Raw genomic sequence first — 20000 nt, 5'->3', positions numbered from 1 at the left:
TCGATCTCCCCGATAGAGAACGTTCTCTCTCTCTCTCTCTCTCTCTCTCTCTCTCTCTCTCTCTCTCTCTCTCTCTCTCTCTCTCTCTCTCGGGGAAACACAAGGTCTTTCTTATCAATATCTTTATTCAAACTGTAAATTTTTAGCAATACTGTCAAGCCGACATTCAATTTCACTGTATTCCTTAAGAATTTACATATGCTTTCGGTCTAACAACACTTTTATTATCTCTCTCTCTCTCTCTCTCTCTCTCTCTCTCTCTCTCTCTCTCTCTCTCTCTCTCTCTCTCGTGAAAACACAAGGTCTCTCTTTTCACTCGCTTTATTCAAAACGCAATTTCTCTCTCTTACTATCAAGCCAACCCTCAATTTCCCTCTCCCCTTTAACAGTACACATGTGCTTACTGTCAAACCAACTCTCTCTCTCTCTCTCTCTCTCTCTCTCTCTCTCTCTCTCATTCTTAAATCTATCCAATCAATATTTACTAGGAATTCTGAATTTCGTCCCCCTAGCAGCACATGGCTACTCAAATTCAAATGATCACTTGTTAATCGTCTAGACATTAAATAAGAGAAATCTATATTCTAATGCAAATATAAGGCTTTAAAATCGTATGACGTTCTTGAGCGTTATGCATGACGTAAGAATACACAAAAATATGACTATGTTTAAGCTAAGTAGGTGAATACATAAATCTACACATATACATATACACCTACCAACTCAACACACACACATATACATACATACATACATACACACACACACACACACACACACATATATATATATATATATATATATATATATGTGTGTGTGTGTGTGTGTGTGTGTGTGTGTGCATACATGATATACGTAGGTATACAAATTGTGCAAATAATTCTGAATTATTATTATATGCATTCCAATACGCTTTATTTTGATACTGAAAACAAACCTTCACAAACTAAGTTTCCCTGGTCATGTGTATAAAGAATTCACTTTAAATAAAAACAACCAAAAGAAGAATATGACAGTGTATGAGCCGTATGAAATATACATAGAAATACATTTCCCTTTTTTTGATGGCGTTCAATGGAAACCCTCTTTGTTGGCGAACGGTATTGGAAGAAACGTCGTTTGTATACGATAACAACACACAACGTATTTCGGTCGCGCAAGAGGCAATTTCCCGTGTAAGAGTCTCTCTCTCTCTCTCTCTCTCTCTCTCTCTCTCTCTCTCTCTCTCTCTCTCTCTCTCTCTTAGGACCCCCTCACCCCTCAGCTGGCGCCAGAGTCTTCGATCTGGTCCTAGTTTTCGATTACTCACACCATCTCGTTTCGTTTTTTGAGGTACAAAGGCTGACAGAACGATCGCCTGTTCATATTTCTTGTGAATGTGATGTTTATTTCAGATGGTTTCCGTGTTTGTTTCATTTTGAGTTGTATTCTCTTTTAAGGATAGACATGGAACACGTGTCGCTAACAGCAGAGTTTAAAGATGTTTTCTCAGTCTTATGCACGTACTTACACACACACACACACACACACACATATATATATATATATATATATATATATATGTATATGTATATATATTACATATATATATGTATATATATCATATATATATATATATATATATATATATATATATATATATATATATGCGTATGCGTGTATACATTATGTGTGCGGGCGAGTGAAAGAGAGAAATAATGCAAATATCTAAGAACACCTGTATGAAAGTTAAAATTACTATCTAAAAAAAAATATTGCACTTTCTGGAACACATTCATCGATAAAATAATAAATTTCATCCTAAAACAAAATAAAGAAATATAATCTGTCTATGAATATCAATTGCATAAAACAAAAAAAATAAATTCTTAAATATTTATATATTTGGCTTCAACGTCACAAAACTGTAAACGAAAATATACTTAATATTGATTGTCCTTCTATTATCTAGGTCGCGTTTAGCGTCTGCTTCAAAAGATGTGTGTTCGTTTGTACCCGTGGAACTCGCTCACCTTTCATACGAGCGTAGTACAAATGTCAGCGCTCATTTACAGCCATTTAACAAAAGCACATGTACAAAGACTACAATGAAATACGCAATACTAATGGCGTATCCAGTGCAATAACAAAAAAAATATTTTACAAGATCTACACTACAAATGAAATAAATTATGTACCGTCAGGTTTAACCTTTTCTAGTGATTCATGAGTCTTAATAATGTGTATTATTTACATCGTTTTCTAGAGAAATAGACAGATAAACTAACAAACAAACAAAGCAACAACTCACCAGTAATAATTTGGTTTTGCATCATATTCCAGAAACGATAAAATCCTCTGTGGGAACAACGAATCGAACAATGTTATGCATCAAAGCTTTTACTCAGAATAACTTTCTTCTTCTTCCCTATCTACCAAAAGATTTCTGCTCTACACAAACTTCCGCTGTTTCCTTCCATCCTCGAGTCTAAAGGATTGCGTCTCAACAGATCCACATCCTTCACTAAACTGACTCAAGTCAGACAGGGGGTACAGGGTAGGGGGACCACAGGGCCCGGTAGAGAGACCACAGGTCCCCCTCTGCTTTGGGATAGAGAGAGAGAGAGAGAAAAGAAAAAGGGGGGGGGGTGAGAAGTCCATGGGATGGAGGACCCGGGTGGCATATGGAATTGATTCAAAGTGAGTGACTCATCACGAAGACTCGAGGTGCGTTGCTCAGGTAAGATGTCTTCTCATTTCCCTATTGAGTCAAGTGGCTCCTCTGGTGACAGGGCGTTCGGTTAATTGACGAGTTCGGCGTGAATGGAATTTTGGGTGTGGGAGTTCAGTAATTGGAATGCAAGGTTAATTCCTGCGTTCTTCATAAAACTCGCTTGCTTTTGTTGCTTGTTGATAGACTGAGATACATACAGTCACAAGCAGTAACTGTACACATGCGCGCACAAATACATATCTCCCTTACATAATAAAGAACAAGTGCCTGGCTATATATATATATATATATATATATATATATATATATATATATATATATATATATATATATATATATTGCGTACTGTTTGTTTTCTTAGAGCAAACTGTCTACAATTGTGCGTGCGTGCGTAGACGTCGATAAAATTCGAAAAGTCTGCATGATGTAATGTCCACAAATGAGCAAATCATCACCCCTTTCCTCGTGAGTCACAGTCAGGGAAACAAGACTGTGACGAATAATTGTGTACTTGCAACCGCCCCCCCCCCTCCCCACCTTTAGCGCCTCTTCTCCACTGAGTCAAAAGGGTAGCTTTAAGTTTACCGGGTAACAGAATGATTTCTTCTCAGTTCTAAGATGTTGCGTATATAAAATACTCATTACCTTCTGAAAAGTGTCTATAAAATATTCATTGTATTCCGAAGAGTAAATAAAATTTTTATTGTATTCCAAAAAGCGTTTATAAAGTATTTATTTATTGTATTATCGAAAAGTGTATATAAAATATTTATTTATTGTATTGCCAAAAAGCGTATATGAAATATTTATTGTATTACAGAAAAGAAAATATAAAGGTTTCATTTACTGTATTACTGAAAAGAGTATATAAAATATTTATTTATTGTATTACCAAAAAGCATATATAAAATATTAATTTATAGTATACCGAAAAGTGCATATAAAATATTGATGTATTGTATTATCAAAAAGTATATATATATATATATATATATATATATATATATATATATATATATATATATATATATATAGAATATTTATTTATCATATCGAAAAGTATATACATAAAATATTTATTCAATGTATTACCGAAAAGCGTATACAATTTTTATTTATCGTATTATCGAAGTGTATATAGAATATTCATTTATTGTCTTACTGAAAAGCTTAAGCTGTATAAAATATTAATTTTTTGTATTACAAAAAAGCATATAAAAATATTAATATATTTTATTACAAAGAGCATATACAAAATTTCTAATAATTGTTTTACCAAAAAGCGCATATAAAATATTCATTTATTGTATTACTGAAAAGCGTAGGCTATATAAAATATCTATCTATTGTATTACCAAAAGCATATATATAACATTTATTCATTGTATTACCGAAAAGCGTAATAAAATAATCGTTTATTGTATTAACAAAAGCGTAGGCTATATAAAATATTTTTCAACTGTATTACCAAGAAGCGTATATGAAATATTGAATTATTTACTAAAATGGAGTTTTTATGATAAAACAAAGTTTTATGAATACTTACCTGGCAGTTATATATATATATATATATATATATATATATATATATATATATATATATATATATATATATATATATAGCTTAGTCTCTGACGTTCGGCAGAATTTTTCAAAAATCGCGGCAACCACCGTGTGGTGGTTGTGCGGTTAGGTGGTTAACAACCCTTACAGGGTGGTACTTGGAATCATTCCCGTTTTCTGTTCCTCAGATCATCTTTGCCCGACCTGTCTCCTGAGGGGAGGCGGGTGGGCCTTAATATATATATATATATATATATATATATATATATATATATATATATATATATATATATATATATATATATATATATATATAAATGCCAGGTAAGTATTCATAAAACTTTGTTTTATCACAAAAACTCCATTTTTATGAATAGAACTTACCTGGCAGTTAAATATATATATATAGCTGATTCACACATTTGGAGGAGGGAGACAGACAGTAAACATCGTTGGGGGAAACAACAAAAAGTTGTAGGAGAAAAAACATACCTTGATTCCTTACCTGCTAAGGTAGCTGACTTCAAAGGTTCCTGCCTCTTGAGTCGCTTTCCCTTAGGAGTGTCAGCCAGGAGTGGACCTGTCATGCTGAAAACAACTCCTTATATTAAAAACTGCAACCTTACTAAAACTAACCACCTAACCTTGCAGAATAGATATAAGCTATCTATCTAGACTGAGGGTACTGTACCACAAGTTGACGTCTTCAGACAACCGTAAAAACACCAACCCACACATAGGTATACAAAAGCTAAGGTTTAGGGGAGGTAGTAACTCCTTTGCCTAATACAGAAGCCGTAGCTACGTATGGGCCCAAGGTAACACCCTTCATAATCCACTCTTACCTCTCTGAGGTAATGAGAGGCAAACACAGAGTTGCTTCTCCAGAACGTTGCATCCATAATTTGCCTAACTGACATATTCTTACGATATGCCAGCGAAGTAGCAATAGCTCTCACTTCGTGAGCCCATACTTTCAAAAGGCCGAAGTGCTCTTCCTCACACAAAAGGTGAGCTTCTCTTATAGTCTCCCTCAGGAAAAAAGACAAAGTGTTCTTTGAAAGGGGTTTAAATGGATCTTTCACTGAACACCATAAGGAGTTAGAGGCGCCTCTAACATTCTTAGTGTGAGACAAATAAGCTCTAAGGGCTCTAACTGGACAAAGGAGCTTCTCCTGTTCTTGACCCACTAGATTAGTGAGGTTAGGGACCTCAAAAGTCCTCAGCCAGGGTTTTGATGGGTTCTCGTTCTTGGTGAGGAAGTCAATCCTTAAAGCACATACCGCTCTGATTGAAGCCCACTTGTTTTTCAATAGCATGAACCTCGCTGACCCTTTTAGCTGTGGCTAGAGCCATCAGGAAGAGGGTTTTCTTCGTCGCATCTCTAAGAGAAGCTTGCGAGATGGGTTCAAACTTCTTGGTGCAAAGAAACTTCAGAACCTCATCCAGTTTCCAAGATGGGGGCCTTAACTGAACCTGTTTAGTTGTCTCAAAAGACTTCACGAGCTCTTGCAGGTCTTTATTTTGAGGCAAATCTAAGCCTCTATGCCTACAGACAGCTGAGAGCATGCTCCTATACCCTTTAATCGTGGATACTGCCAGTTTAGCATCCTGTCTGAGGGATAACAAAAAATCTACAATTTGGCTCACAGAGGTAGAGGTTGAGGAAACTTTGTGCTGCCTACACCAAGCTCTAAAAGTTTCCCACTTAGATTGGTAGACCCTTTGTGAAGAGACCCTCCTCGCTCTGGCGATAGCTTTTGCAGCTTTTGCCGAAAATCCTCTCGCTCTGACAAGCTTCTCAATAGTCTGAAGGCAGTCAGTTTGAGAGTGAGGGGGTTTTGATAATACCTCTCGAAGTGGGGTTGTTTGAGAAGCTTTGGACTTGCAGGAAGGCTTCTTGGGAAGTCCACCAACATGTCCACCACTTCCGTGAACCATTCTCTTGTTGGCCAGAATGGAGCTACCAGGATCATTTGTCCTGATTCGAGGAGAGCGAATTTCCTGACGACCAGATTGATGATCTTGAACGGGGGAAACGCATGTGTCCATCCTCGTCCAATCCATCAAAAAGGTGTCTACCGCTATTGCATCCTTGTCCGGGACTAGGGAGCAGTAGTTGGGATCCTCTTGTTCTGGTTGGAGGCGAAAAGGTCTATTATAGGTCTCCCCCACAACTTCCAGAGACTCTGACAGACCTGCTGGTTGAGGGTCCATTTTGTGGGAAGAACTTTCCCTTTCCTGCTGAGCATGTCTGCTCTTACATTCCTCTGTCCCTGTACGAATCTTGTTAACAGTTCTATCTTGTTTTCCTTCGACCATAGAAGGAGCTCCCTTGCTGTTTCGAACAGAGACAGAGAGTGAGTCCCCCCCTTGCTTCCTGATGTAAGCTAGAGCTGTGGTGTTGTCTGAGTTGACCTCCATTATCTTCCCTGACACTGAGTCTTTGAAGGCCTTTAGCCCTAAAGAATGGCCATCAGCTCTTTTTTGTTGATGTGCCATCCGATCTGACTCTTTTCCCAAGAGCCTGAGACCTCCTTGCTTCCTAGTGTTGCTCCCCTCCTGAGTCCGACGCGTCTGAGAACAACACTAGGTCTGGGTTCTTCTTGTACAGGGAGATCCCTTCTCCTACCAAAGCTGGATCCAGCCACCAAATCAGATGATCCTTGACTTCTGCTGGAATGGGGAAGGAAAAGGCGTCTTCCTGTGTCTTCCTGTTCCACACCTATGATAGGAAGTGTTGAAGAGGTCTGAGGTGCAGTCTCCCCAAAGAGACAAACTGTTCGAGCGAGGAGAGAGTTCCTAGTAGACTCATCCACTCCCTCGCTGAGCACTTCTGTTTCTTCAAGAATTCTCGGACCTTCTCGAGGCACTTGGTCTGCCTCTCCTGGGAGGGAGAAGTCTGAAAATTAACTGAATTCAGAACTATCCCCAAATAGAGAATAGTCTGATTCGGCTCGGTCTGAGATTTCTCCCTGTTGATGACGAGGCCCAGTTCTTGAGCCATCATGAACGTCTTTTGTAGGTCCTCCGGAAATTTTTCTTTCGACCGTGATCGAATCAACCAGTCATCCAGGTAAAAGGATACCCTTATCCCCTCTTGATGAAGCCAGCCTGCAACATTCGCCATTACCCTGGTGAAGACTTGAGGAGCAGTGCTGATACCGAAGCAAAGTGCCTTGAACTGGAAGCACTTGCCCTGGATCATAAATTTCAGGTATTTCCTTGAAGTTGGATGGATGGGGACGTGAAAATAAGCGTCCTGTAAATCGAGAGACACCATCCAGTCCCCTGGACGTACTGCTGCCAGCACAGACTGAGTCGTCTCCATGGTAAATTTCGTCTTTTCCACGAAGACGTTCAGCGAGCTGACATCCAGGACGGGTCTCCATCCACCCGAGTTCTTGGGTACCAGAAACAGGCGATTGTAGAAGCCTGGGGAGGATAGCTCCAGAACTGGTTCTATCGCTCCCTTGTCCAGCATCTGGTCGACCAGATCCAGAAGGGCCTTTTGTTTCACCGCATCTGCATACTGAGCCACTAAGGCTAGAGAAGTATTTGGAAGAGGAGGCTTCTTCAAAAGGGGGATCTTGTATCCTTCCTTGATGACTCAGAGGGACCAGGTGTCCGCCCCTCTTTTCTTCCAGACCTGCCAAAAACGTGATAGTCTTGCCCCTATCGTTATCTGGAGGACTTGTACTTCATTTCTTGGAGCGGGATCTAAACGAACCACTATTCGTCTTTCCTCCTGACTCCTGCCTTCTTCCTCTGAAGTCTGATCTCGAAGGAGCCCTACCTCGAAAGGGCTGTTGGAATTTTCTCTCCTCTCTCTTCAGAGACGAAGGAGTGACTGGCAAAGGTTTTCGAGCCGAGCGCGATAAGAGGTCTTGAGTGGCCTTTTGCGCAAGAGAAAGCGTAATATCTCTGACAAGGGCCTCAGAAAAGAGATGTTGTGAAAGGGGGGCGTAAAGGAGTTCAGACTTCTGCGCAACAGTCACAGATCTCGAAGAAAAGGAACATAACAGGGCCCTCTTCTTCAAGACTCCTGCTGAAAAAAGGGAAGCCAACTCATTAGATCCATCCTTAAGAGCTTTATCCATGCAAGACATGATACTCGTCAGGTCTTGTGTTCCCTCCATTTGCTCTGTCTTCCTGGCCAGAGTCCCTAGAGACCAGTCCAAAAAACTAAAAACCTCAAATGCTCTGAAAATCCCTTTGACGAGGTGATCAAGCTCAGAAATTGACCACATAACCTTAGCCGAGTTAAGGGCATGCCTTCTGGCAGAGTCCACAATACCAGAGAAGTCACCCTGGGAGGAGGCAGGAACTCCCAGACCCAGAGGTTCTCCAGTCTTGTACCACATGCCAGCCTTCGAAGCAAGTCGAGCTGGTGGAAAAGAGAAGGTGGTCTTAACCGCTTGTCTGCGCTCCTTCATTCATTCGTCCACTTTAGCAAGAGCTTTCTTAGCAGAAATAGAGAGCTTCATCTTGATGAAGGCCGAATGTTTCTTGGCCTTCTTCCTGCTAAATAGTGATTGAAGAGAACGAGGAGCAGAAGGGTGAAACTCCTCCCCATACAGCTCAAGGAGGGAGCGAGAGAGAACTTTGTAATCGCCAGCCACGTCCGCAGGCTTGTCTTCGTCCTCTGAGACATCATCAAGATCCTGTCCCACCTCTACTACAGCTTTCGGTCGGATAGAAGGTTCACCTGAATCCGAAAGAGGAAAATCGTAGAATGCGTCCTGTAGAAGAGGGCTGCAAGCAGCCTGACACCGAGAATCGCTTGCGTCCTGGCGCCGAGCGCTGGTATCGTCCCGGCGCCGCGAGTCAGGAGCGTCCTGGCGCCGAGCGCTAGAAGAGTCCTTGAGGCGGTAGGCAGATGCGTCCTGGTGCCGAGAGAAGGAAGTGTTTTTGTGCCGAGAGCTGCAATCGTCCTGGCGACGAGGAGCGGCATCGTCCTGGAGAAGAAGGCTGGAATCGTCCTGGCGCCGAGAGCGAGAGACGGAATCGTCCTGGCGCCGAGAGCGAGAGACGGAATCGTCCTGGCGCCGAGAGCGAGAGACGGAATCGTCCTGGCGCCGAGAGCGAGAGACGGAATTGTCCTGACGTCGCGCATCGCGAGAGTCCTGGAGGTGAGCAGATGAGGAAGAAGCACGGTGCCGTGCCTTTGACGAAGCGCGCAGAGGTTCCCTTGGAAAGGAACTCCATTCCCTCTTAGAAGCAGATCTCTTGACAGGTAACGAGTCGTCCTTACGTCTGTCCGACTGGGAGGGAGGGCGGCTAAAAGATTGGACTAAAGAGGAAAGTTGCTCCTGCATAACCGTCATAAACGATTTAGCAACCGCTAGCGCTGGTAGAAGGAGAAGGATGTTTCGCCGATCTTTCTTGACTTTCGTCCCTTGGTTTCGTCCTCTTCACAGGAACGGAATCCAAATCATCCTCCGAACGACAAGGTTCGTGGCTACTAGAACCGGGAGAGTGAGAACGAGACAGATCCTCTCGGTTCCACCTCCTCTTAGTTGGTCTCGAAGCCTTATACTGCCATTTGCGTCTGGGAGAGGGGTTCGGGGAAGACACCATTACATCCGACACACCTTTTCCGTGGCGGTCAAGAGCAGCCTGGGAAAAAGCAACAGGACTTTCTGAGGTGACGGCTGACCGAGGATACGTACCTCTCATCACCTTTCGGTCGTTGACGTACCTTCTCCCTTGGTCCTGGGAGCTTGGTAGAGGTCTAGACCTAGGGTAATGACAGGTTCGATCAGTCGCCACCTCCACTGCACTTTCACAAGCACTAACTTCACTCTCACTCTTACCTTTTAAGGCCGCAAGTTGATCTTTAATAGCCTTCAACTCGGCCACCATGCTGGCATACCGAGGGTCATCTGCAGATACAGATCCTATAAAAGGGGCAGGAGTTACTACTTCAGGGGAAGGATCAACTTCCAAAGAGGAATTAATTAAAGGTTCAATGGAAATATCTAAACTAGGTTCACTAGTAGACTTAGATTTAGATCTAAAAGCTCTCCTTACTCTATCTAGCTCTAATTTGCGCATATAGCGCTTCATAGCTAACCAATCTTTCTCATTCAAAATTTCACATTCTTTGCACCTATTATCCAGTGCATAAGCAAACCCCTGTAACCCAAACAAACCGTGTGAGGGTCTACCGAAACTTTTGGTAACCTCACCTTGCATTCCTCATTCGCACACACACGAAAATGAAGTTTCTCACTCATATTAAACAAAACCAAAAAGTATCAGAATAAACAGAAACACAAGTGCCAAATCCCCAAATTAATGTACTTCACCAAAAAGAAGTCCGGTACAGTGACACAGGGAAAGCGAAACGAAAAACTCTAATGGCGGACCAACGATGTTGTCAATCCGGCCAGCAGAGATGATCTGAGGAACAGAAAACGGGAATGATTTCAAGTACCATCCTGTAAGGGTTGTTAACCACCTAACCGCACAACCACCACACGGCGGTTGCCGCGATTTTTGAAAAATTCTGCCGAACGTCAGAGACTAAGCTATATATATATATATATATATATATATATATATATATATATACTGTATAACTGCCAGGTAAGTTCTATTCATAAAATTAACATAGTATATCACGGCAGGTCGAATATTTTAATTGGTCCTTAGAGACTGCAAAAGAACTAGGGGAAGGAAGAGAAGATGATGGATTGACGAAGTAAGAAAGTTCGCGGATATGGACTGGAACAGAAAGACTATAAGCTGATGCAAGTGAAAGGTCATGTCTGAGGCCAGTATTCTGCAGTGGACTAGTAACAGATGATGATGATTACTATATGTGTGTATATATTTAATACCCATCATTTCCGTACTCTTCAAAATTAAAATTATGAATTATTTTCTCTTTATTTTTCTTTGTAATGCAATTTGTTTTGTTTTGCTGTTTTCCTACTTTATCTATCGGCATTCCTCAACATTAATACTGTAATGCTATTCAAACAAATCAATCATTAAATTATTCCATATCATACCCAAAACACCATTAAAATATCTAATCGTTTCCTATAAGCATAATCTATATAATAAAAAATATCTTTAAAGACCCATCACAAATACCTTATTATCTACTACGAAAATAATTCACATAAAAATGTAAGTATCTTTAAGGATTATAAACAACTTAAGAGATTTCTGAAGTATATAAGCAACAAGGGACTTAGTCAGAAAACTACATCATGCAAAAAATATACCGGAGTTTTTAATGAACTTGAATAGAAAGCCAAGAATAAGGTAAACACATTTCCCTGTTATTACAACAAATAAGTTATATCATTAACTACATCACTCCGACTTACTCGTAAACAATGTCGCTGTGGGCACCAGCTGGTAAAGGCAGATATGGGGACTTGATTCGACCTACCTGCTATTGAAAAAGCTACAGTTGACCCCATAATCGCCAATGGAACAAAAACTATTTAATAACGTGTTTTGTTTTCCTGATTTTATATCCATATCTATCAATCTATGTTTCTTTCAGCATATAAATATATTAAACGTATATCTATCTATATATCTATCTATCTATCTATCTATCTATCTATATATATACATAAACGTATATATATATATATATATATATATATATATATATATATATATATGCGTTTAACTTTTAAAACATTTATATGCTGAAAGAAACATAGAGAATGGACATGTAGAAGCAAAAAATGGAGGAACGAAATAAAATGATTTAAAGACGAAACAATGTTAAACAAGTTGACATCAGACGATCATAGAATGGTGAGAAGCAAATTTCGTCTAAGGATGAAGAGAAAAACTAATTTTAAGAAAACAAACACTCCTGTAATAAGAGAAAAATCTGATGAGTTTACTTTAGCAACATAAAATAGGTACTCCTAGGTGCATGATGAAATGGAAGCAAGTAAAGAAGAATTGAACAGTAATTTATCAAAATCTATATTGGATTCAGCACAGCCAGATGGAAAAGTCCCTAAACAAGATTAAGGAAAATTATCAGAAAAGACCAAAAGAAAACATAATAAAGAAAAGATTGGAAATGAGGGTAAAATCCGAGATGAAATAGAATTAGCAGAACTATCCAAAACAATAAGCAATCTAAAAACCGTAAACACAATCAGACCAAAATCTAGGAAACACTAAAGAAAGGAAGAAGCATCAAATTGATGAAAAGAAGACTTGGAACAGGGTGTCAGCAGATGTTTGCTTTAAAGGATGAAAATGGATATATTATCAACAATAGAGGTAGAGTGATAAAAATTGCAAAGGATATCTATACAATGCTATATAACAGTGATATAAGAATTAACTTTGGCAATAGAAATGTCACACCTGAGCTGTTACAAACCGTAACAGTATGAGAAGTAAAGAAAGCATTAACAGATATGAAAAGAGGCAAAGCAGCAGGAGAATATGTTGTAACAATTGATTTAATAATATATGGAAGAGATTTCATAGTAGTAAAACTCGCTGAACTTTACACTAAATGTCTGTAAGAATGTTCTATATACCCATTCTTCACCCAAGGGGTTATTGCACTGTAATTGTTTAGTGGCCACTTTCCTCTTGCTAAGGATAGAAGAGACTCTTTAGCTATGGTAAGCATAGGAGAAGGAAACTCCAAAATCAAACCATTGTTCTCTAGTCTTGGGTAGTGCCATAGCTTCTGTACCATGGTCTTCCACTGGCTTGGGTTAGAGTTCTCTTGCTTGAGGGTACACTCTTATTTCTCTTCCTCTTGTTTTGTTGAAGTTTTTATAGTTTATATAGGAGATATTTATTTCAATGTTACTCTTCTTAAAATTTTTATTTTTCCTTGTTTCCTTTCCTCACTGGTCTATTTTCCCTGTTGGAGCCCCTGGTTTTCCAACTAGGGCTGTAGCTTAGCAAGTAATAATAATAATAATAATAATAATAATAATAATAATAATAATAATAATAATAATAATAATACAGCTTGGGAAACTCTATCATTATACAATTTAAAAAAAGGGGGACACAAAGGACTTAACATATTAGCTCCCGATAAGCCTATATAAAATATTTACAGAGATCATATAAGGCCGAATAGAAAATCTGCTAGACTTTAATCAACCAAGAGAGCAGGCAGGTTTTAAAAGTGGGTATACATCATCTGACCATATCCATGCAATTAACCAGCTAATGAAAAAATCAACAGATTATGACAAACTTCTGTGTATGGCATTTATAGATTATGGGAAAGCTTTGACTCTGTCAAAACTTCAGCAGTAATGAAAGTACTTCAAAAACAAGGAATAGATGAATCTTATGATAGAACACTTGTAAATATGTATACAAGATGTACATCAATCCTAAAGCTACACAAAGATGGTTAGGAACTTCTGATTGAGAAGAAGTTTTTAAAATTTAGATTGAAAACTTGTAAAATTAATACTAAAAGAGAATATTTTAAAAACTTAACAATTGCAGATGGCATAGTTCTGTTTAGTGCATCATGGGAGGAATTGCAAAATATGGTAGAAGATTTGAATAGAGAAAGCAGAAATGTAGGAATGGCAATTAATATGAATAAAACAATGATAAGGTTCAATAAAAATGCTGACAGACAACAAATAAAGGTTAGCGACGAGCCTCTAGAGATTGTTAATAAATGCATATACTAAGTTAGGACAGAAAGTAAACGTTTTAACAGGACACGAGACCAAAATTAAAAGAAGGATAAGCATGTGCTGAAGAGATTTTGGTAAACAAAATGAGAGTATGAAAAGTAAAATGCCGCTTTCTCTAAAAAAAGTATTCGAGCAAATGGTCCTGCTAGTATTAACTTATGCATCAGAAACTTGGAGACTTGCTAAAACCATAGATGATAAACTAGTTACTGCTCAGGGAGCTATGGAAAGAATGATGATGGGTTTAACACTAAGAGACAGAAAACGACCAACATAGATACGAGAGTAAACTAAAGTAGAGGATATTCTAACAACATGTTAAGGTGCGTCCACACGGTCGAACAGTGTGCGTCAAACACAATTATTACCAGTTAACATTGTGACAGAAGCGTTAATGACGTCTATAACGAGCACCAAATGGTGTGCCGGAGAGTGCCTGTGTTCACTGAGTCCGAGCTTCAGACATTCTCCGGAAGCGGAGTGGAACTATGAGGGGAGCTCTACTTGTTTACCGGATTAACTTTAAATTTTAGAAGATTAGGTATCACCATCCCTTTCAACATGACTCGTTGTAATCCAGTTACGGAGGAGAGCTGACTTTAAGATATAATAGAGGCTCAGTTGCTAATCAAACAGTGCTGGCAGAGCCCATGCTTATAAAACATCAAAGAAAATGTTTACAAAGACAGAAATAAACGTGTAGCAGCAATAAATAAAATAACATCAGAAATTCCGAGAAGTGGAATATCTGTAACTGGTTTACAAGTCGAAAAGAATAGGGGATCCATAATGGGTCATTACAAGGAAGGGCTACGCAAATTAGAGAAATATAAAAAGTCGGAGGTTGGTACCGAAAACACTTGCACAACCAAATTATGGCGTTTCGTTACACCAGTATAGCATAATAGAATCTGTTTCAAATTATGGACACCGAAGTCTCTCATTTGCTAGAAGAAGCGTTTGATCGTAAGGAAAATACGTAATTCTCTCATTCTCTCTCTCTCTCTCTCTCTCTCTCTCCCTCTCTCTCTCTCACGAGAAAAGGGGAAACAATTTTTGAACATTTTATCTTTATCACTGATACAATTTGGATTTAGTTAACACATAATCCGATGTGTGACCAGTCTCAAACATTAGTTATTTCTTGGAATAAAATAGGCTATACATTGCACATTAATAACAATATCATCTTCAGTTCACTGATAGGTTATCTTAAGTCAGGCATATGTGATTCTGAAATGCCTCCAGACGTGCTTCTGGATAAATGCTTCCTCTCATGCATGCGCTTTGCTTAGTTATATAAGGTTTTAAGTTCTCCAATAAGATATATGAAGCGTTTGGGCCCATAAGTATATAGTTTTTAAAGTCTGATTTATAATCAATTTGAGTTTCCTTTAAATGAATGAATAGCTTCTCTTTTAACTCTGTCTTTGCAACTAGTCCTTCCATATACCATTCCATTGTTCTCAAAAGATCAGGAATTGTGCTTTTATTTCATGGTGTACTATGGTTATGATGCTCCGTACTTGAAGCTGATAACCACTACTTGATTCTCGAGTGCAGATTATAACACACAGATGCCAGCGGACATCAGCTTCGGACATTTCTTCCGGTCTTTGTCTGGTAAAAGGAGTAGAAATCGTGGTAGTCAACTTCATCTGGTACTACTGTTTGTTACCATATCAACTTCCCTCATTTCAACGCTTATGGCGTCATTCTCTTTCAATTTAGATATGGTAACAGTGTTTGTCCGACACACACTGTTCGACCGTGTGGACGGACTTTAAGAAAAAGAAATGGACGTGGGCAGGACGTGTAATGAAAATGATAGATAATAGAAGGGTATTAAGAATAACAGAATTGGTCCTTAGAGACTGCAAAAGAACTAGGGGAAGGAAGAGAAGACGATGGATTGACGAATTAAGAAAGTTAGCGGATTTGGACTAGCACAGAAAGACCATAAGCCGATGCAAGTGGAAGGTCATGTCTGAGGCCAATGTTCTGCAGTGAACTATTAACAGATGTTGATGATTACTATGTGCGTATATACTGTATATATATATATATATATATATATATATATATATATATATATATATATATATATATATACATATATATATACATATATATATACATAAATACATATATATATACATTATACATGATTTATATGTTAAAGATCTCGTGACATCAAAAATGTTAATGTAATATTCTTTTCTTGTCTTTGGTGGATGGTAATTTGAAAGAAAAGATGAAATTAACTACTCCATTTATTCAACTCTTGCCATCATCTATTTCAACCAATAATTAATGGCTTTCGTCAGGGCATAGCAACAAAAAACTAATCATCCTTGAATAATGGCAGTTCATCCTGTCAACGAAAATTTGAAGAACTATAAATCATCTATAAACAATAAATAAGAAAATTTTAAGATCTTTCTTACAGAAATTTATGAAAAATACTAATAAAGACATTTGACCTTTAACACAGCTTCATAGTTTCAGGAGGAGTTCAAAAGACCTTCTATAGGAGAAAAATCTGGATTCTCAATGAAACCCCCCAACACCAGTTCCTATGCCACCCGGATAAGTTCTGTGGGTAGCTTTTTGATACATACATACATACACACACACACACACACACACACATATATATATATATATATATATATATATATATAATATATATATATATATATATATATGTATATATATATATATATATATATATATATATATATATATACACACACACAAACACACACACACACACATATATATATATATATATATATATATATATATATATATATTCCTTGTATATGAGACTATATAATAAGCTCCCACGAAACATTCGAATGATTGAAGACATTAAGGCTTTAAAGAGGAAACTGAAGACTATCCTATTTCAAGAGTCTTTTGACAGTGACGATCTAACAGTAAATGAACAATATGTGATATGAAAGTTAAATACTCTGAACGAACAAGGTAAAACGACAGTGGAGGACCTATAGAGAGTGGGGTAACCCTGCTGTATGGGACCGGAAAAGCAGCCATCAAATTAAAGTAAGTAAACGTGTATCTATGAGGTTTTTATTTCCACAAAATAACCATTCTGTTTTCATTCTTTAGTTATGGAACGACGGTTTTGCTGGCATTTCAAAGAAAACGTTTCTTTTCTTGAGAAAATGGCTTCGTTTGGTACTTTACGGGTAACTATCTAATGAAACTTTCAGCCTTGGAAAAAACCTGAATGTTCCTCGCGAATTAAAAACACAATTGTCATTCTGAAAAACTTAAGCAACTAAAATATAAACGAAAACATAAATAATATATATTATGGATACCTAAAACATGGCTCACAATGGAAGTCCTCACCAAGGATAAAAAATAAAAAATCGATTTTCTTTCCTTGGTTTCTTGCCATCACTAAATAGCTTGACCTCTTACGACTTTATTATCGATTCACAATTCATAGCACTGTTTGAACTGGTGAATATGTGTCTTACCAGTTTAAATATATGCAGGTAGGTCTCCTTCCCCTTTCCCAGGTCACTGTTCTTACAAAATCAGATCTTTTGACTCATTCGGAAACTCTCAATACTTCTTGGCGTTTTAGATTACTGTCTTATGATAAATGATAAGTGATTGAACTATGCAAACACAATTATTCCCAAATATAGCGATAACTAATTGAGAAAAATTTGCCTAATTACTTCCTTCCTAGTGTACGCGACCCGTCAAACACGACGTTTAAATATTGTATTTAGATAGATACGCACACACATTCAACAATTCCCACTAACTTAAACTTACCCGAGTGACTTAGAGATATATGTCTGGCAATTCCATTGGGTATTTATATATATATATATATATATATATATATATATATATATATATATATATACACACACATATTTATATATATGTATGTAAATATATATGAATCCTCTGGATTTAGTCAATGACAAAATGGCCCCCAGTCCCGGGCGTAGCGGGGTGCTAAGAATCTCCCAGATTATAAATACTAAAGAAAAATTGAAAATACGTAATTGGAATGTTAGAACCATCAATCAGATTGGGAAGTTATAGCAAGTGGAGAATGAATTTATGAAATATAGTTTGGATATCTTGGCTCTAAGTAAAACACGTTGTAAGGGGATTGGTAAGGAAATTAGAGACCAAGGCAATATATATATATATATATATATATATATATATATATATATATATATATATATATATATATATATATAAATTATTACCTCAGGAAGATCAGATGGAGTTGGAAGACATGGGGTAGGAATGATGATGACACCAAGAGAAGAAAAGGCATTAACCATTATTTTGCATTTGTGAAACTTGATTGAATGAGGTTTTTGAAAGAGCTTTTACTTTAAAGGACTCAAGAATAATATAGCTTAACATTAGCATAAATCCATATATATCTACGCTCAAAATCGAGAGAGAGAGAGAGAGAGAGAGAGAGAGAGAGAGAGAGAGAGAGAGAGAGAGAGAGAGAGAGATAATAAAACGTTATAAAAAATTTGCTGAACGTATCTACATGAAGAGTCATATATTGATGGAACATGGAGATAAATGTATAAAATGAACTGTCACACACTTAAAAAGGATAAAACAGAATTTCTTGCTAACTGAAGTGTATGGCAGTTAAACAAACAATAGACGACCCTGAGAAAAGGCATAATCCCAAAGTATCTTTTAACATCGGATATCATACGGCTTTGGTTAAGTTCAATTTAGTGATGCCATGCTTTATGAAGAGATCAAAATTGCCATTTCACATTTTGCAGTTTTGTGATGCAAATGAATTTTAAAACAATGCTTCATTAAGTATGAGCAATCTCGACGAAAGCAGAGGTTTAAAAGGCATAAAGGCCGCTCATGAATGGCAGAGGCAAGGGACAGTGACAATGCCCAAGCTAGCAAGACAATGCCCTAGAGACTGACCATATAGATATGATCAGCGTCCGCGTTCTACGGGCTGCCAACGCTAGAGCCCATGTTTTATATAAGGTAATGCTATGTAGAAGCAAGCAAGCCAGAAAAGATCAGCGCCCAAGTCGCCTCTCCACCCAAGCTAGGACTAGGGAGGGCCAGTGAATGGCTGCTGATGACTAAGCAGGTAGACCTTTAGGCTCCCCAAACCCCGCATACTTAGCTCACAAGTATGGTAAGGTTACAGACACTACACGAAACAAGAAACTATCGAGCTTGTGCTAGACTCGAACCTCAGTCCGGCAATTCGTCAGGCAGGGCATTTCCAATAGGCTACCACAACAGGAATTAACATCATTATTTACTAATCAGCTGTCTGTGACCGCTTAATTGGTCCTTTAAGATGACTCGAAATAGAAGACCACTGCCTTGTGCCAATACTGAGATTATGCAAAACTTGTGTAGATATAAAGCACACATTACGATGTTCAACCGTCAAGGATTTTGCTGCAGTTATGACGAGTTCTTAAACGAACGAACTAACTAACTAAAATCAGGATTGTGGGCCACTACGTCCCAATATTATCATCAGTTAAACGTGAGATTTTCGTACATGCTTCTATAGATACTGTGACATTGAGGACACAAAGTAGGGCAAGAATCGAACCTAAGGCCCAATTTGTCAAGATGTCAAGTAAGGGACGACCAGCAAGACATTAAAGGACACTTATGAATGGCAGAGGCAAGGGACAATGACAGTGCCCTAGCTAGCAGGACAATGTGCGTTGACCATATGTGTAAGATCAGTCTCTAGCGCATTGTCCTGGTAAGGCATTGTGGCCCTTGCTTCTGCCATTTATGAGCGACTTTTAAACCTTTAAATAGATGTACAAGTGTTGAAAGAGATTGATCTCGGGTTTGGCAATGGTAAATCTAATATTGGAGGGTAACCCCCCCCCCCCACTGCAACATAGTAGAATTGAAAGGACAAATATTGCCCTTAGTTAAAAAGAGAAAATCATTCAGTAGCACCAACAGCAACGGAAAATGAAATGGCAGGAACAAAGAAAAACAACAGTGGT

The 20000-nt window shown here is 38.1% G+C and overlaps 2 protein-coding genes across 2 annotated transcripts in view; both read right to left on the bottom strand.

Annotated features, from left to right (window-relative positions):
* Positions 1–2490, bottom strand: part of LOC137653112 (BTB/POZ domain-containing protein 6-B-like) — a 70024-nt gene extending 67534 nt beyond the window's left edge. Inside the window, exon 1 of the mRNA XM_068386506.1 lies at positions 2291–2490. Within this exon, the coding sequence (XP_068242607.1) occupies positions 2291–2315 (25 nt within the window). The 5' untranslated portion in view covers positions 2316–2490. The remainder of the gene's footprint in view (positions 1–2290) is intronic.
* A 6222-nt stretch (positions 2491–8712) lies between these two features.
* On the bottom strand, positions 8713–9603 carry LOC137652687 (serine/arginine-rich splicing factor 4-like). The gene has a single exon (XM_068386091.1). It carries the CDS (start codon positions 9601–9603, stop codon positions 8713–8715), a length of 891 nt encoding a protein of 296 aa, XP_068242192.1.
* Positions 9604–20000: the final 10397 nt, after the last annotated feature.

This window comes from Palaemon carinicauda, chromosome 14 (genome assembly GCF_036898095.1).
Source record: "Palaemon carinicauda isolate YSFRI2023 chromosome 14, ASM3689809v2, whole genome shotgun sequence".
Taxonomy (NCBI): Eukaryota; Metazoa; Arthropoda; class Malacostraca; order Decapoda; family Palaemonidae; genus Palaemon; species Palaemon carinicauda.
Note: the sequence above shows the minus strand (reverse complement) of the source record. Positions and strands in the feature narration are given on the sequence as shown.